The sequence below is a fragment of the Miscanthus floridulus genome, chromosome 2 (genome assembly GCF_019320115.1).
Source record: "Miscanthus floridulus cultivar M001 chromosome 2, ASM1932011v1, whole genome shotgun sequence".
In the NCBI taxonomy this organism is placed as follows: domain Eukaryota; kingdom Viridiplantae; phylum Streptophyta; class Magnoliopsida; order Poales; family Poaceae; genus Miscanthus; species Miscanthus floridulus.
The window spans coordinates 28,903,055-28,920,467 of record NC_089581.1 but is presented as its reverse complement, the minus strand read 5'-3'; the positions used below and the strand labels follow the sequence as shown (position 1 = coordinate 28,920,467).

The following is a 17,413-nucleotide window of genomic DNA, read 5'->3' as shown; positions in this document are numbered from 1 at the left end:
GCAAAGAATGTTTCAATGGCACTATGTTCAAACAAATTGCAGAAATCAATTAAGGAAGAACTGAACAAATGGTCGTAACCATTATTTTCAGAAATAGTGCAACCAGTCTGTGGTTGCATATTGTAATATCTATCAGATAATCTCTTTAATAGGAATCTTGTACCAAAAGCGGGTGATCATAATCCAAATTTTACTGAAATTCAAATTAAAATATGCATGCAAGGTCATAGAATTTAGAAGCTTGTTAGAACAACCTATTTATACATTTGTATTACAACAGGGTGACTGGAACCTTCAAATATATATGTGTGTTGATAATTGACTACAGGTGCATAACTCTAATCAATGAGGCATTGAGCTTGATTTGCCCCCAAAATATTAGTAAAAATAATTACTTGATAGCTAAGATATTTTTTTCTCGAAAACTTGATAGCTAAGATATGAAATAATTTTAATACTTGGCCTCTGATTGGATCTCTTGAGGAACCTGCATTATAAAATCAATAACTTTTCTTAGAAGCATGAATTGGAAATTTTTTTTTGGCAAGACTGAAGTCGGTGCAAAGTTAATTAAAAATGTGTCCCATGAGTTGCTTCACATAAATCTGTAGGAACTGAAAGAGGTGTATTATCTATATAAGGTGAACATAAATCGTATCTCAAATCCTCTAGAATGGTGACAGGAAGAAACATAGTAGAACAGTACTTATTGCCTGTTATCCTAGTTTATAGAATAATTATAGAGTACAAAAAATAAGAAAATACTGAGGGGAGGTCATAATATTTCTCCACCAAAAAAAAAAAAGAATTCTTCATTGGAATTTCTATCCGTAGACTTATCAGTAGTTTTTTTTGTCTTCGCTGTCTCTAATATGAAGGATGCATACTCTATTTTATTTGAAATCAGTGTTTTCTTAGCAAATCAATATACTCAAAACATGCAACAATGAAACTTATAGAACATTAAATAACATGGGAAAGATGTATACCTTGTCCAGTCTTGATTGTTAGATTGTTACTTGAGCCTTCGTCTCTTGCAAATTTGTGGAAATATACTGCAAAAATCAGTATTTACAGTAAAAAGCTCCAGATTCTCACATGAAGCTGGTCATATCTGTTGCCCTGGCTCCCAGGAGAGCAAACTGGATATACACGGAAGTGTTGAATGCTTCAAGATGGTGACATTGATTGCTGATACCAGCCATAACTGATAGTGCAAGTGTGCAAATGTCACCAGGCCGATATTGGTGTACCTAAACACAATTTTCATGGCATACATGATCCACAATTTTAGTCAGTTCCCTTCTTTTACCATGCATCTCTGCAGCTGCATGTACCATCCTTAAAATGGTGATAGGTGCAACCATCTGAAACGATTATTTCCCGGTTCTTATCCCTTGAGATGAACTTGATGGATGAATGGCACTCCATGCACATTCTAAAATTCTTTGAGATGCGTATTGGTTGGTGATCATATGTGGAGATAAGCCCATAACACACCGCAATCTTCTCTGTGTGGTGGCATGACAGTGGATCAACTTCTACATTGTAATAGGGGCCAATATCTTCAGTGGAGTACCCAGATTGCTCCATCCTGATAGTTAAATGTTTCCATGTACTCAAAATTGCATCAATTGCAGGATGCAACAAATTTCCAGCCTCGAAAGAGTGCACAGTTGTACCATTGTATAACCAGCTGCATTGTCTCTCAACATGTAATCCTTGCTCTGTCATGGCATCCCTCACAGCCTCGGTGGCATCCAACAAGCCTGTGTCTGCATATATATTCGAAAGCACCATGTAGTTTGAAGGATTATTTGGTTCAAGCTCGAAAAGAGCTTTTGCTGCCTTTTCCCCAATCTCTAGATTTGAGTGCAGCTTACAAGCTTTAAGCACAGTAGACCATAGGCATGCATCTGGTTTCAGCGGCATCTTCTGGATAAGTGTCAGTGACTCCGCAAGTAGCCCGGCTGATCCCATGATGTCAACCATGCAAGTATAGTGTTTTAAAGATGGTTTTATGCCATATACATCTTCCATATTGTAGAAATAGCTCTGAGCTTCCTCGAACAGACCTTCTTGCTTACAAGCTGAAAGAAGTAAAATGAAAGTAATGTGATCTGGTTGAATACCAGACTGTTCCAAATAATTGAACAGATCTATAATATCCCTAGGCATCCTATGAAGCAAGTAGCAACTCATCATTGCATTCCATACTGCTATGTCCTTTGGAACCGTGGACTTGAAAACCAACCTGGCATCCTCAATATTACCACATTTGCCATACATATTTATCAAAGCACTTGCAAGAGTAGTTGGGTAACCACCAGGCCAGCATTTTGTGATGTAGCTGTGCAGTTCTCTACCATATCCCAATGCCATTGTCATACCACACGACATAAGAGCTATGTGTACTGTAACCAAATTGGGATGCAAATTGGACTGGAGCATTTCACCGATCAGCTTCAGTGTTACTTCTGGCTTCCAATTATGCTTGTAGGCTGCCATCAGACTGTTCCATGTGACAACATTCTTGTTCCCAATTCTCTGGAAGACATTAGCAGCAGACGTCATGTCACCAGTCTTACCATAAAGGTCGACTAGTTTGCTTGAAATATAGATGTTTGATGTCAAACCATTCTTTAAAGCATAGCAGTGTACTTCCTTCCCAAGACGATCTAATTTGAGGTCTGCCAATAACGAGAGGACACCAGTAATGGTTGTGCCAGTTGGTTGAATTGGGCCACAATTATCAAGAAATGTCCAAACCTTTGCTTTTCCATCACTGGAACGCTGCATGTATCTGAAAGCTTCAAGTGCATCTGTGTAAAGGCCATGTCGATGCAAACCACAAATTAATGCATTTATTGAGACCACATTAGGCTTTAAGCCGACATCAGCCATGCGTGAAAACAGTTCATATGCTTGTTCATTCTGACCCACTTTAGCATATGCAGCAATGAAACTGTTATAGGTGACAATGTCAGGCTCCAATCCATCCTCCTGCATCAAGTCAAAAGCCTCCCAAGCTTTGTTCATCCTCCCCTCTCTGATATATGATTGAACTAACTCATTCCACACATTGACATTCTTCTCCTCAATGGTGGAAAAGACAACTCTCGCATCATCAAATTCTCCGCACTCAGAGTACAAACTAATCAAAGATGCTCCAACATAAACATTGATCTTGATTCCACACCGCAAAACATAAGAATGCAGCTGCTTCCCAATGCCTAGTGCCTGCAAACCAGCACAAGCAGGGAGAATACTAGCCACAGTCACCGCATCAGGCCTCTCACTCTCACACATCTCCTGAAAAACCTCCAAAGCCTCGTCATACAGTGCATTCTGCACACAACCCGAGATGATGCAGTTCCAAGAATTGACTCCCGGGTCGACACCTCTTTGCCGCATCTCGTCAAACAGATGCAGAGCAGCAACGAGGTCACCACTTCTTGCAAATCCAGACACCAGCGTGTTCCACGAAATCATGTCCGGGCGAACACCGCTCTCTTGCATCTCTTCAAACAGGTCGAAGGCCTCTTCCAGCTCCCCAGCATCGGCGTGCGCGCTGATGAGCGCGGTCCACGCCACGACGTCGCGGTCGGGCAGCGACGCGAACGCGGCGCGCGCGGAGGCCACGTCCCCCAGCGCCGCATACATGGCGACGATCGCGTTCCCGACGACGGGGTCCCCCGCTAGCGCGGCCCCGCCCTTGGCGGCGAGCGCGTGCGCGGCGGACGCAAGGCGGGGCGCACCAAGGCTGGCGCAAGCGCGGAGCACCTGCGGGAGGAGGAACCTGTCTGGCGCGGCTCCCGCAGTGCGCATGGACGCAAACGCCTCGCACGCTGCGCCCCAGCGCCGCTCGCGGACGCAGGCGCCGATCTCACGCGCGTAGGAAGCGGCGAGGTCCCGCACCCGCTCCCGAGGGGGCCGCGCGCGCGCGTGGCGCGGCGACGCATACCCCTGGGGCGCGCCGTTGAGAAGCTGGCAGTGGTACATGTAGGTCGATGGGTTCTGAAGGGCGGTGCAGCGAGGCGAGAAGGCGGTGCGCGGGGGCGGGGGCGGGGACGGGGACGGCGGCAGCGGCGGCGGCATGGTGGCCATGGTTTTAATGGCGTCAGTTCGGCTGAGCCTGAGCTCAGTCACTTTTTCCTTTTCGGGTATCGTATCTTACTGTACAAGTTTTTTTTTAATAGAAAAATCCCACCGTACAAGTGAGTGTGTGGACTGTGGAGGATACTAGCTGGGCTTCATGGGCTGAAACTAAGTTTTGCTTAAATGAGCCCGCAGAGTGGCGGAATCTCTTCGCGATCATCTTTTCCACTTGGTTTGAACTGGAAGAGAAAGTGGACCCACGACGAGTCATCAGAGGTGAAATTCTTGATCAGGTAACGATAGGATAGGGGCGTCCTGCGCTCCGCTCGACTCTGCCACCGTATCTCTAGAAAAAATCGCTCGTCTTCTGTTGCGCATGGCTGCTCGCTGCAGACAGCGCACCCGCCCGCGCCAAGGCCTTCTTCTGTACGGCGGCACTGCACCTGCGTCCCATTCCTGGCTGCTCGACACCTCCATCGCCGGCTAATCCACGGTCCGTGCCTCCATCTACGGCGGCACTGCACCTGCGTCCCATTCCTGGCTGCTCGACACCTCCATCGCCGGCTACTCCACGGTCCGTGCCTCCATCCACCTCGCCCATCGTGGAAGAGGAGATAGCAAAGGTATGCGCTTGCATCCCATCGCACGTTGGCATGAAGGGGAGACCTACGCCTACGCCTACGTCTGGGGTACGCTAGGCCGTCCTCTGACCAGTATATGTTGCAGGAGTATATTTTGAGTGTTTCAGATATTTTAAAGGTATGTTGTAAGTGTTGTATATTGATGTTGCAAAAGTAAATCAGGATGTTGCATAGTTGTAATGGCTATACATGTAAGTGTATGTTTCAAATATTTCATACGTTCCAAACATATGTTGGTGTTTTATCTGGATGTTGTAAAATTAGATGTGGATGTTGCATATACATACTTACTGCAAGCCTATGTTTTTAGGTATTTCATACGTATGTTTGCAAGTGTTTCATCTCGATGCTGCATATGTTTGCAATGATTTTTAAATGTTTTCAGGCATTTTCGCAAGTGTTTCATCTGTCTTTATTTTGTATGTTGCAACTGTTATATCAGGATGTTTTAAAAGTAGTTGGGTGTTGTTCTAGACCTTAGCCTTCGAACACCAGGTTGCCGTGCGAGCAGATCAAGCAGACCGGACACCGAAGCGAATACAAAGTGTGGAAAACACGGCAGATGCATTCATAGTGAAACGGTTTTTCTCCTCTTACAATTTCTTCCCCAGGGGCTATTTATACACGTCCGTAGGCTTTTTATGGACGGAACTACCCTTCTACGTGCTACATAATCGAGGAATATTCTCGTCCGCCCAGGGCTTGTTCGTCTTTTCGGAGGTATCGCCCGCCTTAGGTAGCGTCGACCCTCTGGTCCCGCGCCGTGTCACCCTTTTGTCGATCGAGCGATCCCCAGCGGACCAAGGTTGTCGACACCCTATCCCTTGGCAAGCTCTCCTCCAAGCAAAAACCTGCAAGGTCAGATACACAGACAAGCGCCACACATTTGACTAGGTGAAATGGCCCGGACGACTACCATACCTACCAGCATCACCCGCACCTCTTCATCCGGGAGAAAGGAGCGTACCATGCGCCTGGATTCCCCGGACCCAAAATGCACGACCAACCTCTCGCCTTGGCAAAACAACGATAGTCTCCGCTTGATTCAGTGTCATCTTTTTGCCTTGGCGAAAAGACCACGATCCCTACGGGAAATGGGGCTAGCCTCTTCACTTCAGTGAAAAGGTAACATGCCCTCGTGTAAATGTTAGGCCACCATTTTGCCTTGGCGAAATGTCAAGTGATACGTGAGCCACACGTTTCGAGTCATTTCGCTATGGTGAAACGGTGGCGACATAGGGGGCGGCAACGTATGAGCCCTTTCATATTTTGGGCATAACTCCTAACTTCGAACTCCAATTTTGATGATCTAAGACTTTTTGGAAAGCTAATAAAATGCTCTACAAGTCTGAAATGGTGGATCTCAATTTGGAGCAAGTTAGGGTCATCGGACTGTCCAGTGACCATGGCGGTGTGACACCGCCCCTTTTTTTCTAGAGAGGGGGGAAACTAGTTGGGGGCACCACCACCCCTAGGGCGGTGCACCACCCCCTATGTCCGGTGCCAGGGTCCCAACGACTAGTTTGAAATAGCTATTGCTATTTGACCGTTGGGCACCACCACCCTATATCCGGTGCCCGCACATTGATATCCGGTGACCGCGTAGAAATGTGCTACTTGGCTCCAACGGCTCTATTTGGCTTGGGGGGCTATAAATAGAGGTGGAGCTTGGCCTTGGGCTGGTTGCTGAGCATCCTTAAGGCTTGGTGGCTTGTGTAGGTGTGCTTGGGAGCCCTCTAACTCACATACGTTTGATAGTGATCATCCAATTGAGTGTGAGTGCGATTCTAGTGCGATTGCATTGTGAGAGTGTATCGAGTGGTAATAGATGTTCATGTTGTAAGCTGGTGGTGTTTGTTACTCTTGGAGGTTGCCACTTCCTAGATGGCTTGGTGGTGGTCTTTGTTGGATCATGCAAGGAAGATTGTGCGGTGCTCCAAAGAAGTGATTGTGAAGGGTGTTGTGCTCGCCTCACGGGAGCCGCAAAGAGCAACTCTAGTTGAGCATGTCATTAAGCTACCCTCACTTTTGGGTAGGTTCTTGCGATGGCCAACGTGTGGGCTTGGCGGGTGATGCCAATTAGCCACCGAACCACCAAGTGAGCAGTCGACACAATGGGGACTAGCTTGGTGGCAACCAAATGAACCTCGGGGTAAAAATCATAGTGTCATCATCTTCCCGTTGGTTTGCTGAAATGATTCTGATTTTCCATGAAGGGAAAATCCACATATATGAATTATAATGTGATAGTCCCGGAGATCGAGCCATCACATTATCAAATAATAGTTGATAGCACAATTCATACATAGCGGAAGTACAGGTTTATAAGGTATTACAACACTTGGTTACACACCTAAATACATCGTTATACTAGCGGAAACGCACACAGGACTTCATCAGAGTAGACGTGACACACCGGTGGGTGAAGGCTCCTCCTTCATGGACTATCGTCAGAGTCAACATGGAGCATCGACAGGTGAAGGCACCTCCTTCATGAGCAATCATTAGAGTAGGCGTAGAACAATAGTGGGCATAGACTTCATCTTCATCTCCTCAACCAAACTTGAGCGTAGGCACGAGACCATCTAATCCTTCTAATCTTCATTGTCGTCGTCGTAGATGACATCCAAAACCTGCCAAATATCTTTTAGTATGATTTGTACTAGCCACTGGCTCCCACCCTATGCTTTGCGTATGCTTTGTAGTAAGTGGAATGCAAGGGTAGAGCAAAAGGCCTATATATGGCTGTAGGTTTCCTATGCAAGTTCATCCATATTTTATAATAGTTCATCAAGTTTTAACCCATCTCATCCACACATTCACCCATCCCATCACACACACCTCACCACACTCTCACTCTCTAGGCGGCAAGGACGACACTCGCTCGTACCTTGCCTCAATGGCCAAAGCCAGAAACCAACACCAAACTCAGGGGGGAGAAGAACAAAGGACACCTCTCACTAGTCAAATGAAGCGGTAACACATGAAAGGTCCATAGCCAAAAGGATGGCCTATGTATCGATCGATCAACTATACACTCTATAGAGGTTTACACTACCCACAAGATACACCATCATCACCAGTGGCCCCCGTCTAGGCCGATTCTAGGCTACCTTCCAACTAGGATGATGCCACCCTACCACTCAGCCCTGGGGCACCTCGGAGTCCACCAGCACGCTGAGACTATGAGACATAGTACCAGGCTCCCAGAGGTCACTATGTTGTCTTAGGAGGGTGTGGGTCCCATGCCCGTACCTCCCTACACTATCCGCTAACAACCTAGTAGCAGTGGCACTGCCCTAGCTAGTTAGTCATCCATCTTTCCCCTGATGGAAAGCAAGTGGGGTGCAAGGATTCCTATGAACTAGTTCCCAGAATGTATAAGTCCTTAGGGTGACCGAACAAGACATCTTCTCGTGAGTCCAACCAATGCCTCGTGCCTCAACGGCACCTCCATCCCAGGGCTTCATCCCATAAAGACACTCCACCCTAGGATCTCCCCATCTCACATGTACCCACCATAGGTACCTCTTGTAGGGAATGCCTAGGTCGCATCCCCCTAGCAAGACTCATTGTCGATAGAATATCGTCGGCAGTCCTCCGAGGGGTATCCCATGAAAGTAGATTGATCGACAGAGATGCGTGTAATTGAGAACAAGAAGGCAATAGAGACACACAAGTTAGATAGGTTCAGGCCATTAGTATGACGTAATACCCTACTCTTGTGGTCTATTAGATTGTATTGGCTATCATATGATATTGCGTGAGTTTGGAGGGGGTCTCTGCCCACCTTATATAGTCCAAGGGGTAGGGTTATAAGTCGGTTAGATCTGAGAGATAATCAGAAAGTAATAACAGATTACATGAATTATGGGATCATACGTCTCCTAACAGATCTCGTAGTATCTTCAGGATATCTTTCCAGTGTCTTGCGGGAGGCACCAAGCAGTGTCATGCCCTGCAAGGCTTCATCTGGTGGGCTGGGCCGCCCCTAGGGGCACAGCCCATGTGGTCTGCCTTGGGTATCTAGGGTCGTACCCCCCATAGCTAGTCCCCAAGTGCCTTTTACCCATTGTGCAACACTGTCTTGAGCTTGTCCGAGCAGGTACGAACAAAGCTGAGTAGTCAAACTCATAATTCGACCATCGTGATGAGTTGCCGAGCAGTTGTGAGCAGTTGTCGAGCAACGTGAACTATCGCCGAGCAGTGCAAACCGTCGCCGAGCAGCGTGAACCATCGTCGAGCAGCGTGAACCATCGCTGAGCAGTGTAACCCAAGTATGGCTTGCCATAAGGGTGTAAAGAGCTCAAGTTTAGAATCAAAAATTTCTTTGTAGTGGACCAAGTGTGCCCACTTAGAGTCTAACCATGAGAAAGGGAGATAGTCTTCTTTAGCTTCAAGAGGTGCGAAGTCTTCCAGAATAAAGCAAACACATTCACCGCAAGGTGAAGTGTGCCTACTTAGTCCCCGAGCCTGACAGTAGATGATGTAGTCATGTGATGCCAGGGTCCAAAGTAGAAGAATAGTAGAAGATTAGCCGAGCAGGCTGGTAGTCCTCGGGCGTAGCCCTGAAATGAGAAAAAACACATTCACTGCAAGGTGAAGTATGCCCACTTAGTCCCCGAGCTTGACAGTAGGTGATGTGGTCACGTGGTGCTAGGGTCAGAAACAGCAGTCAACAGAAGAAAATCCCCAATGTAGTGAGGAACCGAGACGTAATGCTGATGCAGTCACCGAGCCATAAGAGGAAATCTTGGAGAAAATACCAGAGTAATGGCTGTACAGTAGTAATTACTAGTCCGCAATGGTTGGTGGAGAAGTCGGCAAATATTCGGTGAGCCATAACATATTGCGGAGATAAATGGGCGATATGAGCCGTGGTTGCGCAAAAGCCTAGGTAACAACCCACCTTGCTGTTGTGGAGAATTCGAAGAGGCACAAATCATGGGAGAGGTTTCCCAAAAACCCTTGAATGCGAAAAGGTGGGGGAGTGCTTTATAACTATGCCACCGCACCCCACGCTCCCACCTTTGCCACTTTGCCATTTCATCTTTCTCCTCAGCCCTCGCACTTCCAGATTCATATCCACGCATGCTTCCGCCGCCAGCCCTAGTTTAGATCTAAGAGATGGTGCCTAAGAGGGGAGCTATGAACCCAAAGAAGGCGAGCCCAAAGAAGGCGAGCGCCGGTGCTAGCCGTAACGAAGAGTGGGTGCCGTCGTGCACGGGGGAGCACTACACCACAACACTAATATAGCGTCACACGTGTGTCATTATAAATATACTAATAACATTGAACTGTTGGTCGGTATAGCTAGCCAACAGATCAAATGTCGATAAATATGCTTTTTGCAATGGACTATCGGTCGGTATAGATATTTGCCTGTAGAGTCGAACCATGAGTCGCGATAGATAAGCAAAGACGACCAACCTTCGGTTGGTATAGGTCCGTGCCTCTGGCGCGCTAGCTCAAAACGAGAGAAAACTCATTCGCGGGAAAATGAAAAGGAAAAAGGCCCGTTCGCGGTAATTTTTTTGGCCCAAATACCACTCCCTACCCTCTCTAGTCCTAACCCTAACTCTTCGTTGCTTCAGTCTGCTGCCACCACCTCCATCGCAGTCTTGTGCCCATGAAATCCCTGCACGCCCGCCCAAATCCCCCTCCACCGCCGCCTTCCAACTTCGCTGCCGCCGCCACCGCCGCCGCCCCACTCTGCCGCTGCGTGATTAGCATCGCTCGCCAACCCTACACGGCCGCCTAGATCCGCAGCTGTGCGACATGCAACCAAATCCTTCATCATCCTCCACTTCCTTGCCGAGCCTTCCCTTCCATGCCAGCCCCCTTTCTCTGTACCCAAGCAGCAGCACCTCGTGACCCTAGATCGAGGTGCAGAAGGAGGGAGCAACGCCAGCCTCCTTCCCCTTCCCCTGTCCCCAACCAGCAGTGCCTCATGACCCAAGATCTAGAGAACGCCGCCTGCCTGCTTGGACCCCTGAGAGTCACACCGGTCTGGTTGATTGACAAGGTAATTAAGCTGTTGCTTGTCCTTGTCTTCAACAATTTGCTTATGTTCTTCCCTGGCATGTGAATACCCCCTCTGAATCATTGTTTGACCGTCCGCCATGGCTGATGTTCGGCTCGTTGTAGGAAACGCTGGAGGAAGACGACGTGTTACACATTGGGCTGGCGAGTACTGGTGAAGCTCGACTCCTCTGATAATACAGTGCCTGGCAAGGTGCTATATTGCTCATTACTTTTGTAAATTATTTTGTATTTGGTCATATGCCAGGAGCCCATGATGCTTGTTCAGCAAAATATTTTTTTTAAAAGCATCTGAGTTTAGATGCTATGTGATTTAGATGCACAACTTATCTTCTGTTCGTGTTAATTTGATTTGTGTCAGTATTGTAGTTCTTTTATGCTTTTAGGAGCGCCTTCCTCATTATAGCCATGGTGCTGAACTGCTGATTTACTCCAACATTGCAGTTCTTGTCAACCTCCAAATAAATGCTTTTGAAGTAATCTTCTGACTGCTAAGGTCCGCTGGTTCTCCAAAAAAAATTCCCTCCAGGAGCCACAATCGATCAGATTTCAATCATTTCAGGCCCAAAGAGGAATCTTCTGACTTCTACCATGTAGAGGCTAAGGTCCGCTGCCTTTGCAATAGCACAATGCTAAATGACAATATGATCAAGGTATCTTACCCTTTTATATATGTGCATGTATTTTGTTTTCATTTGAAAAGCACATAGGACGTGAAACAATTTATCTTAATGGCAACCTATTTGTTTTGATGTCATGCGCCTTGTTAATCTTTTTTCTTGCATCTTGTTTCCTGCAGTGCGAAGATGGCAAATGCCAGGTTTGGCAGCATATTACCTGCGTACTCATTCCAGATAAGCCCACAGAGGGTGCTGGCCCTGATATTCCACCTCATTTTTATTGTGAATTGTGCCGACTTAGCCGGGCAGACCCGTATGTTCTGCTACAATCTGTTTGGCTTTCTTTGTTTCACTTTTTTTTTCTTTTTCAAGAGTGGCAATAGTTTATCGTACAACAATAATCATTCACTTACCTAATGTGCATTTCTTTAATTGTTTCTTTTTTTGGGGGGGGGATTGTCAATACAAGTACATTACACGTGTCATAGTTAATGTCAATTTTAGGTTTGAGGGGAAATTGACGCTCCATTGTTGTCAGGAATTATTATTTTAGCCATATGGATATCTATATTATGCCATTGATGCTGTGCTATACATAAATATATCCTTGTTACCCAATCAACAAACACTAATATCTTCAACAACAGTCATATATACTTCAGTTCAGGATCTTTGGTTAGTAATTAAATTCCTCTGTTAGATTTGACATGATAATCCTCGCAGTCTTGTCGATTGGTAATACAAGCTTTTGCTCATTGATATGAATGTATAACACTAGTACTCATTTGCATGTAGTGCCGTACAATGTTCATTGGTCTATTCTTAAAAGATGCATTATCAGTCTGACACAGCATCCAACGTATGATATATGTGGTTAAACTATTCTGCTATTTTAGTTTGTATACTATCTGCATTTATGTTACTGTGTTGCTGATGCATAAATGTTTCCTTGTAAAACCTTCATATCTCTAGAGCAAGTGTACCTCAAATTGTGGAGAAGACCTTCCAACTTTCCCGAGCAGATAGAGAAACAGTCCAGAGACCAGAATATGATCTCCAGGTTTGCTCTCTCCTCCACAACCTAAGTTTCATTTGCCTCAATCCTGATTAAAATCTTGCACACTTTATTAATGACATGATGCTGCTATGCCATAAATAAATCTTTTAGCTGTGGATGATTATGTTCTTTCTTTAACATAGTGTTCACACATAGTACATTGGTGATTATGCTATGCCATAAATAAACCTTAAAGCACTGAGGAAGAAAACATTGGTGTATGTGAGATTAGGTCACTCGGAGTGTCTGAACTTTGTCATTGAATCAACCTCCTTAACATAGTGTTCATGCATAGTACGCTGATGGAAAATAGCTATGTATGATTATGACCTTTCTCTAACATCAAATATCTTTGATTTCTCATGTCTACCCGACTTATGAGTTATCTACGTAAATCATTTGCAAATTGTGTGTGCAATAGAGACTTGAGTATTGCACATTGAGAGCTTCTGTCAAAAAGGTCTTGATTTGATGTATTAAGATTTCTCATGTCCTATCCAACAAAGAAAAAGCGACTGGTTCTATTGCACAGTCCTATTAACTACCGATTGTGTTGTTGGTTTGTGGACAGGTTTGGTGCATTCTTATAAATGACAAAGTCCAGTTCAGGATGCAATGGCCTCAATATGCATAATTGCAAGTGAATGGTAATGCATAAAATTTTATTGTATAACTTGGATTTATTAAAATGCATTTGGGCTCAAATCTTGGCTTATATGTTGTATACTGAGCCATATAGGTTTAATTTACATTGATATTTTTGCGAAATTAAGTGATTGCCAGTGTGATATTTAGTTCTGTTTGTTCAGGTATTCCTGTACGAGTAATGACCAGTCCCGGTTCTTAGTTACTAGGGATAAATGGACGGGATGATGGACCAATGGTGAGTTTATTCTTACTTTGTCCCGCTGGTAGGATCTGGATGCTGGTTGGACGGACATTTGGTACTACCTCTTTATTTCATTTGGTGGTGGTGGTGGTGTTTTTTTTGGGTGGGGGGGTCTAACAAGCGTTTCCATTATCTTTTGGGCATGTTCTTTTGGGTCAGTTGTACCTTTAACTGAACTCCATTAGAACACAGTACAGGCTTGTTTTTCATCCATTTTTGTGTGAAGTATATGAAGGGGTTAGTAACATTAAGTATGTCTGCGTTAAACTTGTTTTGAGGTCTTCACTCTTGTGGCTTATACTCCCTCCATTCACTTGAGGTTACTCTTATGGTTTATACTCCCTCCAGTCGTTTGTACTTGATGCTCAGACAGGGAAACCAAGCTTGATTGTTCCTTGTTTTTTTGTCTGTAATGTCAACCTATATATGACTGAAGTTAGTAGCATTCTTTATCACTATATGACACTCTTAACAAGATCTGAGCACATTAGCAATTTGACATTTTTTTTGTACATGTGGGACAGTCCTCTTGAGATTCTTAAGAGCATATGTTTTGGCATGATACAGGATCTACTTGATTTTCTTCTGCTTTCCTGAAGCCAGGAGTTATGGGGGTTGAAAAATGGCCTTTTACCCCCCCCCCCCCGCCCCTGCCTTTTTATAAAATGTTGCATGTTCTTGATTCATGGCATAGTCTTGGAAACTTGGAAATAGTGTTATGTGGGCCTGAAAACTTGAAAGGGGAATGCTATATTAAACTACTGGCTAAGATACTGGAGCACATGTTCATACTTTGTTTGTGAAGGTGCTTGCTGGCCATCACCTGGTTCAGATGCACACATTTTGGCCAAACCATTTACAAATATGGTACTGGTTTTTTGTTTCCCATTGGCTGGCTTTTTAACTCAATGTTTATAGTTAGCTAGTGAAGCGCATGGTTTACTTCTACATCGAGCTGGATTGTGGCATGTATCATGTCATTCTTGCGATGTGGTGTATGTGAGGATCCATGGATACTATTTTCTCTTTTTTGGCAGAAAGCGTCTTGCCTTAAATTGGCTGAATACACAAGTTTATATTCAATGATGCTAGCCTACAATCTACATCATAGGAGTAGTAGGATTGTAAGGCTAAAGAATGCCATTGGAAAAAAGCAAAATAACATAAAAAATAATATGAAATAAACCATGAGCATACAGAATGGCATTATATTAATAGACCATTTCCCCCAAAAAATTGAATAACACATTAGCACATAGCCCTGTAGTTGATTTGAGGCAAGTCCATGATGCAATAGCCATTGTCAGGAGCCACCAAGAGATTTCTAGTGCTGATATGAAACATGGTATGAGGTAAGATTCAAGTTATACTCTTCTATCTGTACATTCAGAGATAGAAAGCAATTGGGTGCACATTTCTAGCATATGGAGACCTAGTTTTAGTTTTGTAGTTGATATGATAATTTGATCGTAATGTTGTATTACTCTGAAATTCTTTTTTCAAGTTATGTTCATGGGTTAAATTTGTCATTCTTGTATGTTTTTGCAGGTAACCACATGCAGTAGAGAAGGGATCAATAAAATTAGCTTATCAAGAGTTGATGCCCGAACCTTTTGCTTTGGAGTTCGAATTGTTAGGAGGAGGACTGTTCCTCATGTTTTGTTCCTTTGGCTTTCTACATATCATGTAGTTGAAATGACTATAGGATCACATGATTTCCTTTTCTGTAAATGGTGTATAAAGAATGTATTGCCAACTTTTAGCTTGTTTCATGTTAAATATCATCTAGACAGCAATATTTTGTGTTGACACTGCATATTTAGTATTTACACGCTGATGGTTATTTTATTAGTTATATCAGCATGTATAGGCTATGTTTAATTCATCATCTTATATGTTAACCTCCAGTGCCAGCCCATATACTAAATCTGTATATTGCTTTGAGTTATGTACTATCAGTTTACTTATTTATTTCATTTACAATGGTTTGCGACATTGAACTTTCCTTTTTATGAAATTTGGCTATTAATTTTAGAGAACCTCTTGGAGTTGATCTTATTGGCTGTCTTTCTCCAACTTTGGTAAAAATTGTCGCTAATTGGATATTCATATTGCATTTCAGCCATCCTGCAAGGCCTAGGCAGCATACCTGATGGTGTCGACAAGTTAAAAGGGCTCATCGAAGTTGTGTTTTGTTTTGAACCTATTAGAGACAAGACTCTGAGCTCACTGTTAGTGAAATTTGAGCAGTGAGCTTTAGGTGTTAGTGAGCTAAGCTTTTGGTTACAACTGGTGGATGTATGCCTTTTGGTCACATGAGGTAGATGTAGGGATGTTGATGGCTTGCTCATGCACAAACTTCATGTTTGCGAGCTTCTAATCTATTTTGTACTTATGAACTTGAATCTGACCGACCTTACATTGGGCTACTCATATATGAATGAATCAGTTATGGTTAATATATCTTGTAATGAATGCGTGTGCATTGATAATATATTATTTTTGGGTTATTATGTACTGCTGATTAGCAACATATATATTGTCTCTATGTGAATGATTCGCGTTGGATTGTTAGTTGCTAAAAGTATTTATAGCTTCAAACTATGTGTCGGTATATGTAGCCCCTAAGGCGTCATACTGTCGGTCGCTAAAAACTTGTCGGTCGGCGTAGGCTATACCGATGCCACTTTCAGCAGCTGCAAGTAAGTGTCAGCATAGATCTATACCGACTGACGGAGCGTCGCTATATCGACCTATACCGACCGACGGTATGTCCCTAGTCTGGGGCTGTGGTGTAGTGGAGGCAGAGCTCAACAGATTGGTGGAGGCAGGCGTTCTTTCAGACCGCGTCACCACCGGATGGCGGCCAGCCAGCGGTGAAGCCTTCCTAATGCCTCATACTGATGAAGTAGTGGTGTTTGAGGATTATTTCTGGCGTGGGTTGGGATTTCCTATTCATCCTTTTTTGACGGATCTATTGGAGTTTTGGGCACTTAGTTTGTGCAATCTCTACCCAAACACCATCTTGCACATCTTGATCTTTTATCCACTTCTACAAAGCATATCTAGGGATTCTTTCACACTTCAACCTCTTCAGACACCTGTTCTGGTTGAAGAAGAAGGGTGGCGACGGTTCCAAGGTGGTCGGCGGTGTATATCTACAACTTTGGGATGGGATGGCGAGCGAGTACATCACTATACCACTGAATACGTCACTAAAGGGGTGGAACACCAGGTGGTTCTACATGAAGCAAAGCCGCCCTGCAATCCGCTACGATGTCGACCAAATCCTAGAGAGCCAAAAGAGCTGGTCGGAGAAGCCAAGCAGTGTTAATATGGAGTAGGTAAGGGAGCTCCTTGGCTTAATAAAGGGCATGAAGACCAACGGTGGACTGGTGGCGGTGAGCTTCATAGTGTGCCGCATCCAGCCCTACAAGGAGAGGGCCCACACAACCTTTGAGTTTAAGGGGGAGACCGACGGCACCTGGGAGAGGACGAAGATGCTATTGAGGGACGTTATGCAAGAGTGGGCCATAGAGCTATTCGCTCCACTTGCCTCGTTCAACTTGCCAGGGCAAACGAGACCCTTTCACTGCAAGAATCTACCTCCTTAGGTAAATATCTCAATTGTGTGTTCCTGATGCTTTTTATCCTTTGTCGTTGTCGTGCAGTGGACTGATTCACTTATGCAAAGATCCATTCATAGGAAAGAGCGGTGTACTTCTTGGGCATGCTGAGGGGCGATTGGCCATAGGCAGTAGATGCTCGGCCACCAACGCAGCTTGAGGAGGGAGCCATCAGCATCTTATCGGAGTCTAGAGGCGCGGACGCTGGTCGAACGGAGAGTCCATCCCTGGTGTTGGAGAAAGTCTGGGGGAAGAGGGCAGTGGCAGATGAGCCAGCCCAATAGAAGAGAAAGACGATAGGTGCTGCTCCCCTCAAGTCGAGCAACATCTTGCTTGGCGATGACTGGACCACTCAGACATGGAGCACCGCAATGTCCCAGTGGTCGGATGACGATGAAGTACTAGTGGCTCCTCCACCGAGCACTAAGGCACCTCCGCGC

General features: G+C 44.9%; 2 protein-coding genes across 2 annotated transcripts; one reads left to right on the top strand and one right to left on the bottom strand.

Moving 5' to 3' along the window:
* Nucleotides 1-223: 223 nt before the first annotated feature.
* On the bottom strand, nucleotides 224-4,124 carry LOC136538315 (pentatricopeptide repeat-containing protein At1g08070, chloroplastic-like). The gene is made up of 2 exons (XM_066530300.1): nucleotides 990-4,124; nucleotides 224-487 (listed from the first exon to the last, which is right to left on the bottom strand). The coding sequence occupies exon 1, from the start codon at nucleotides 4,105-4,107 to the stop codon at nucleotides 1,309-1,311; it is 2,799 nt and encodes a 932-aa protein (XP_066386397.1). The 5' UTR covers nucleotides 4,108-4,124; the 3' UTR covers nucleotides 224-487; nucleotides 990-1,308.
* A 6,435-nt stretch (nucleotides 4,125-10,559) lies between these two features.
* Nucleotides 10,560-13,343, top strand: LOC136538314 (E3 SUMO-protein ligase SIZ1-like). Its single transcript, XM_066530299.1, has 6 exons — nucleotides 10,560-10,974; nucleotides 11,226-11,434; nucleotides 11,581-11,714; nucleotides 12,374-12,461; nucleotides 13,030-13,105; nucleotides 13,268-13,343. Exons 2-5 carry the CDS (start codon nucleotides 11,411-11,413, stop codon nucleotides 13,090-13,092), a joined length of 309 nt encoding a protein of 102 aa, XP_066386396.1. The 5' UTR covers nucleotides 10,560-10,974; nucleotides 11,226-11,410; the 3' UTR covers nucleotides 13,093-13,105; nucleotides 13,268-13,343.
* Nucleotides 13,344-17,413: the final 4,070 nt, after the last annotated feature.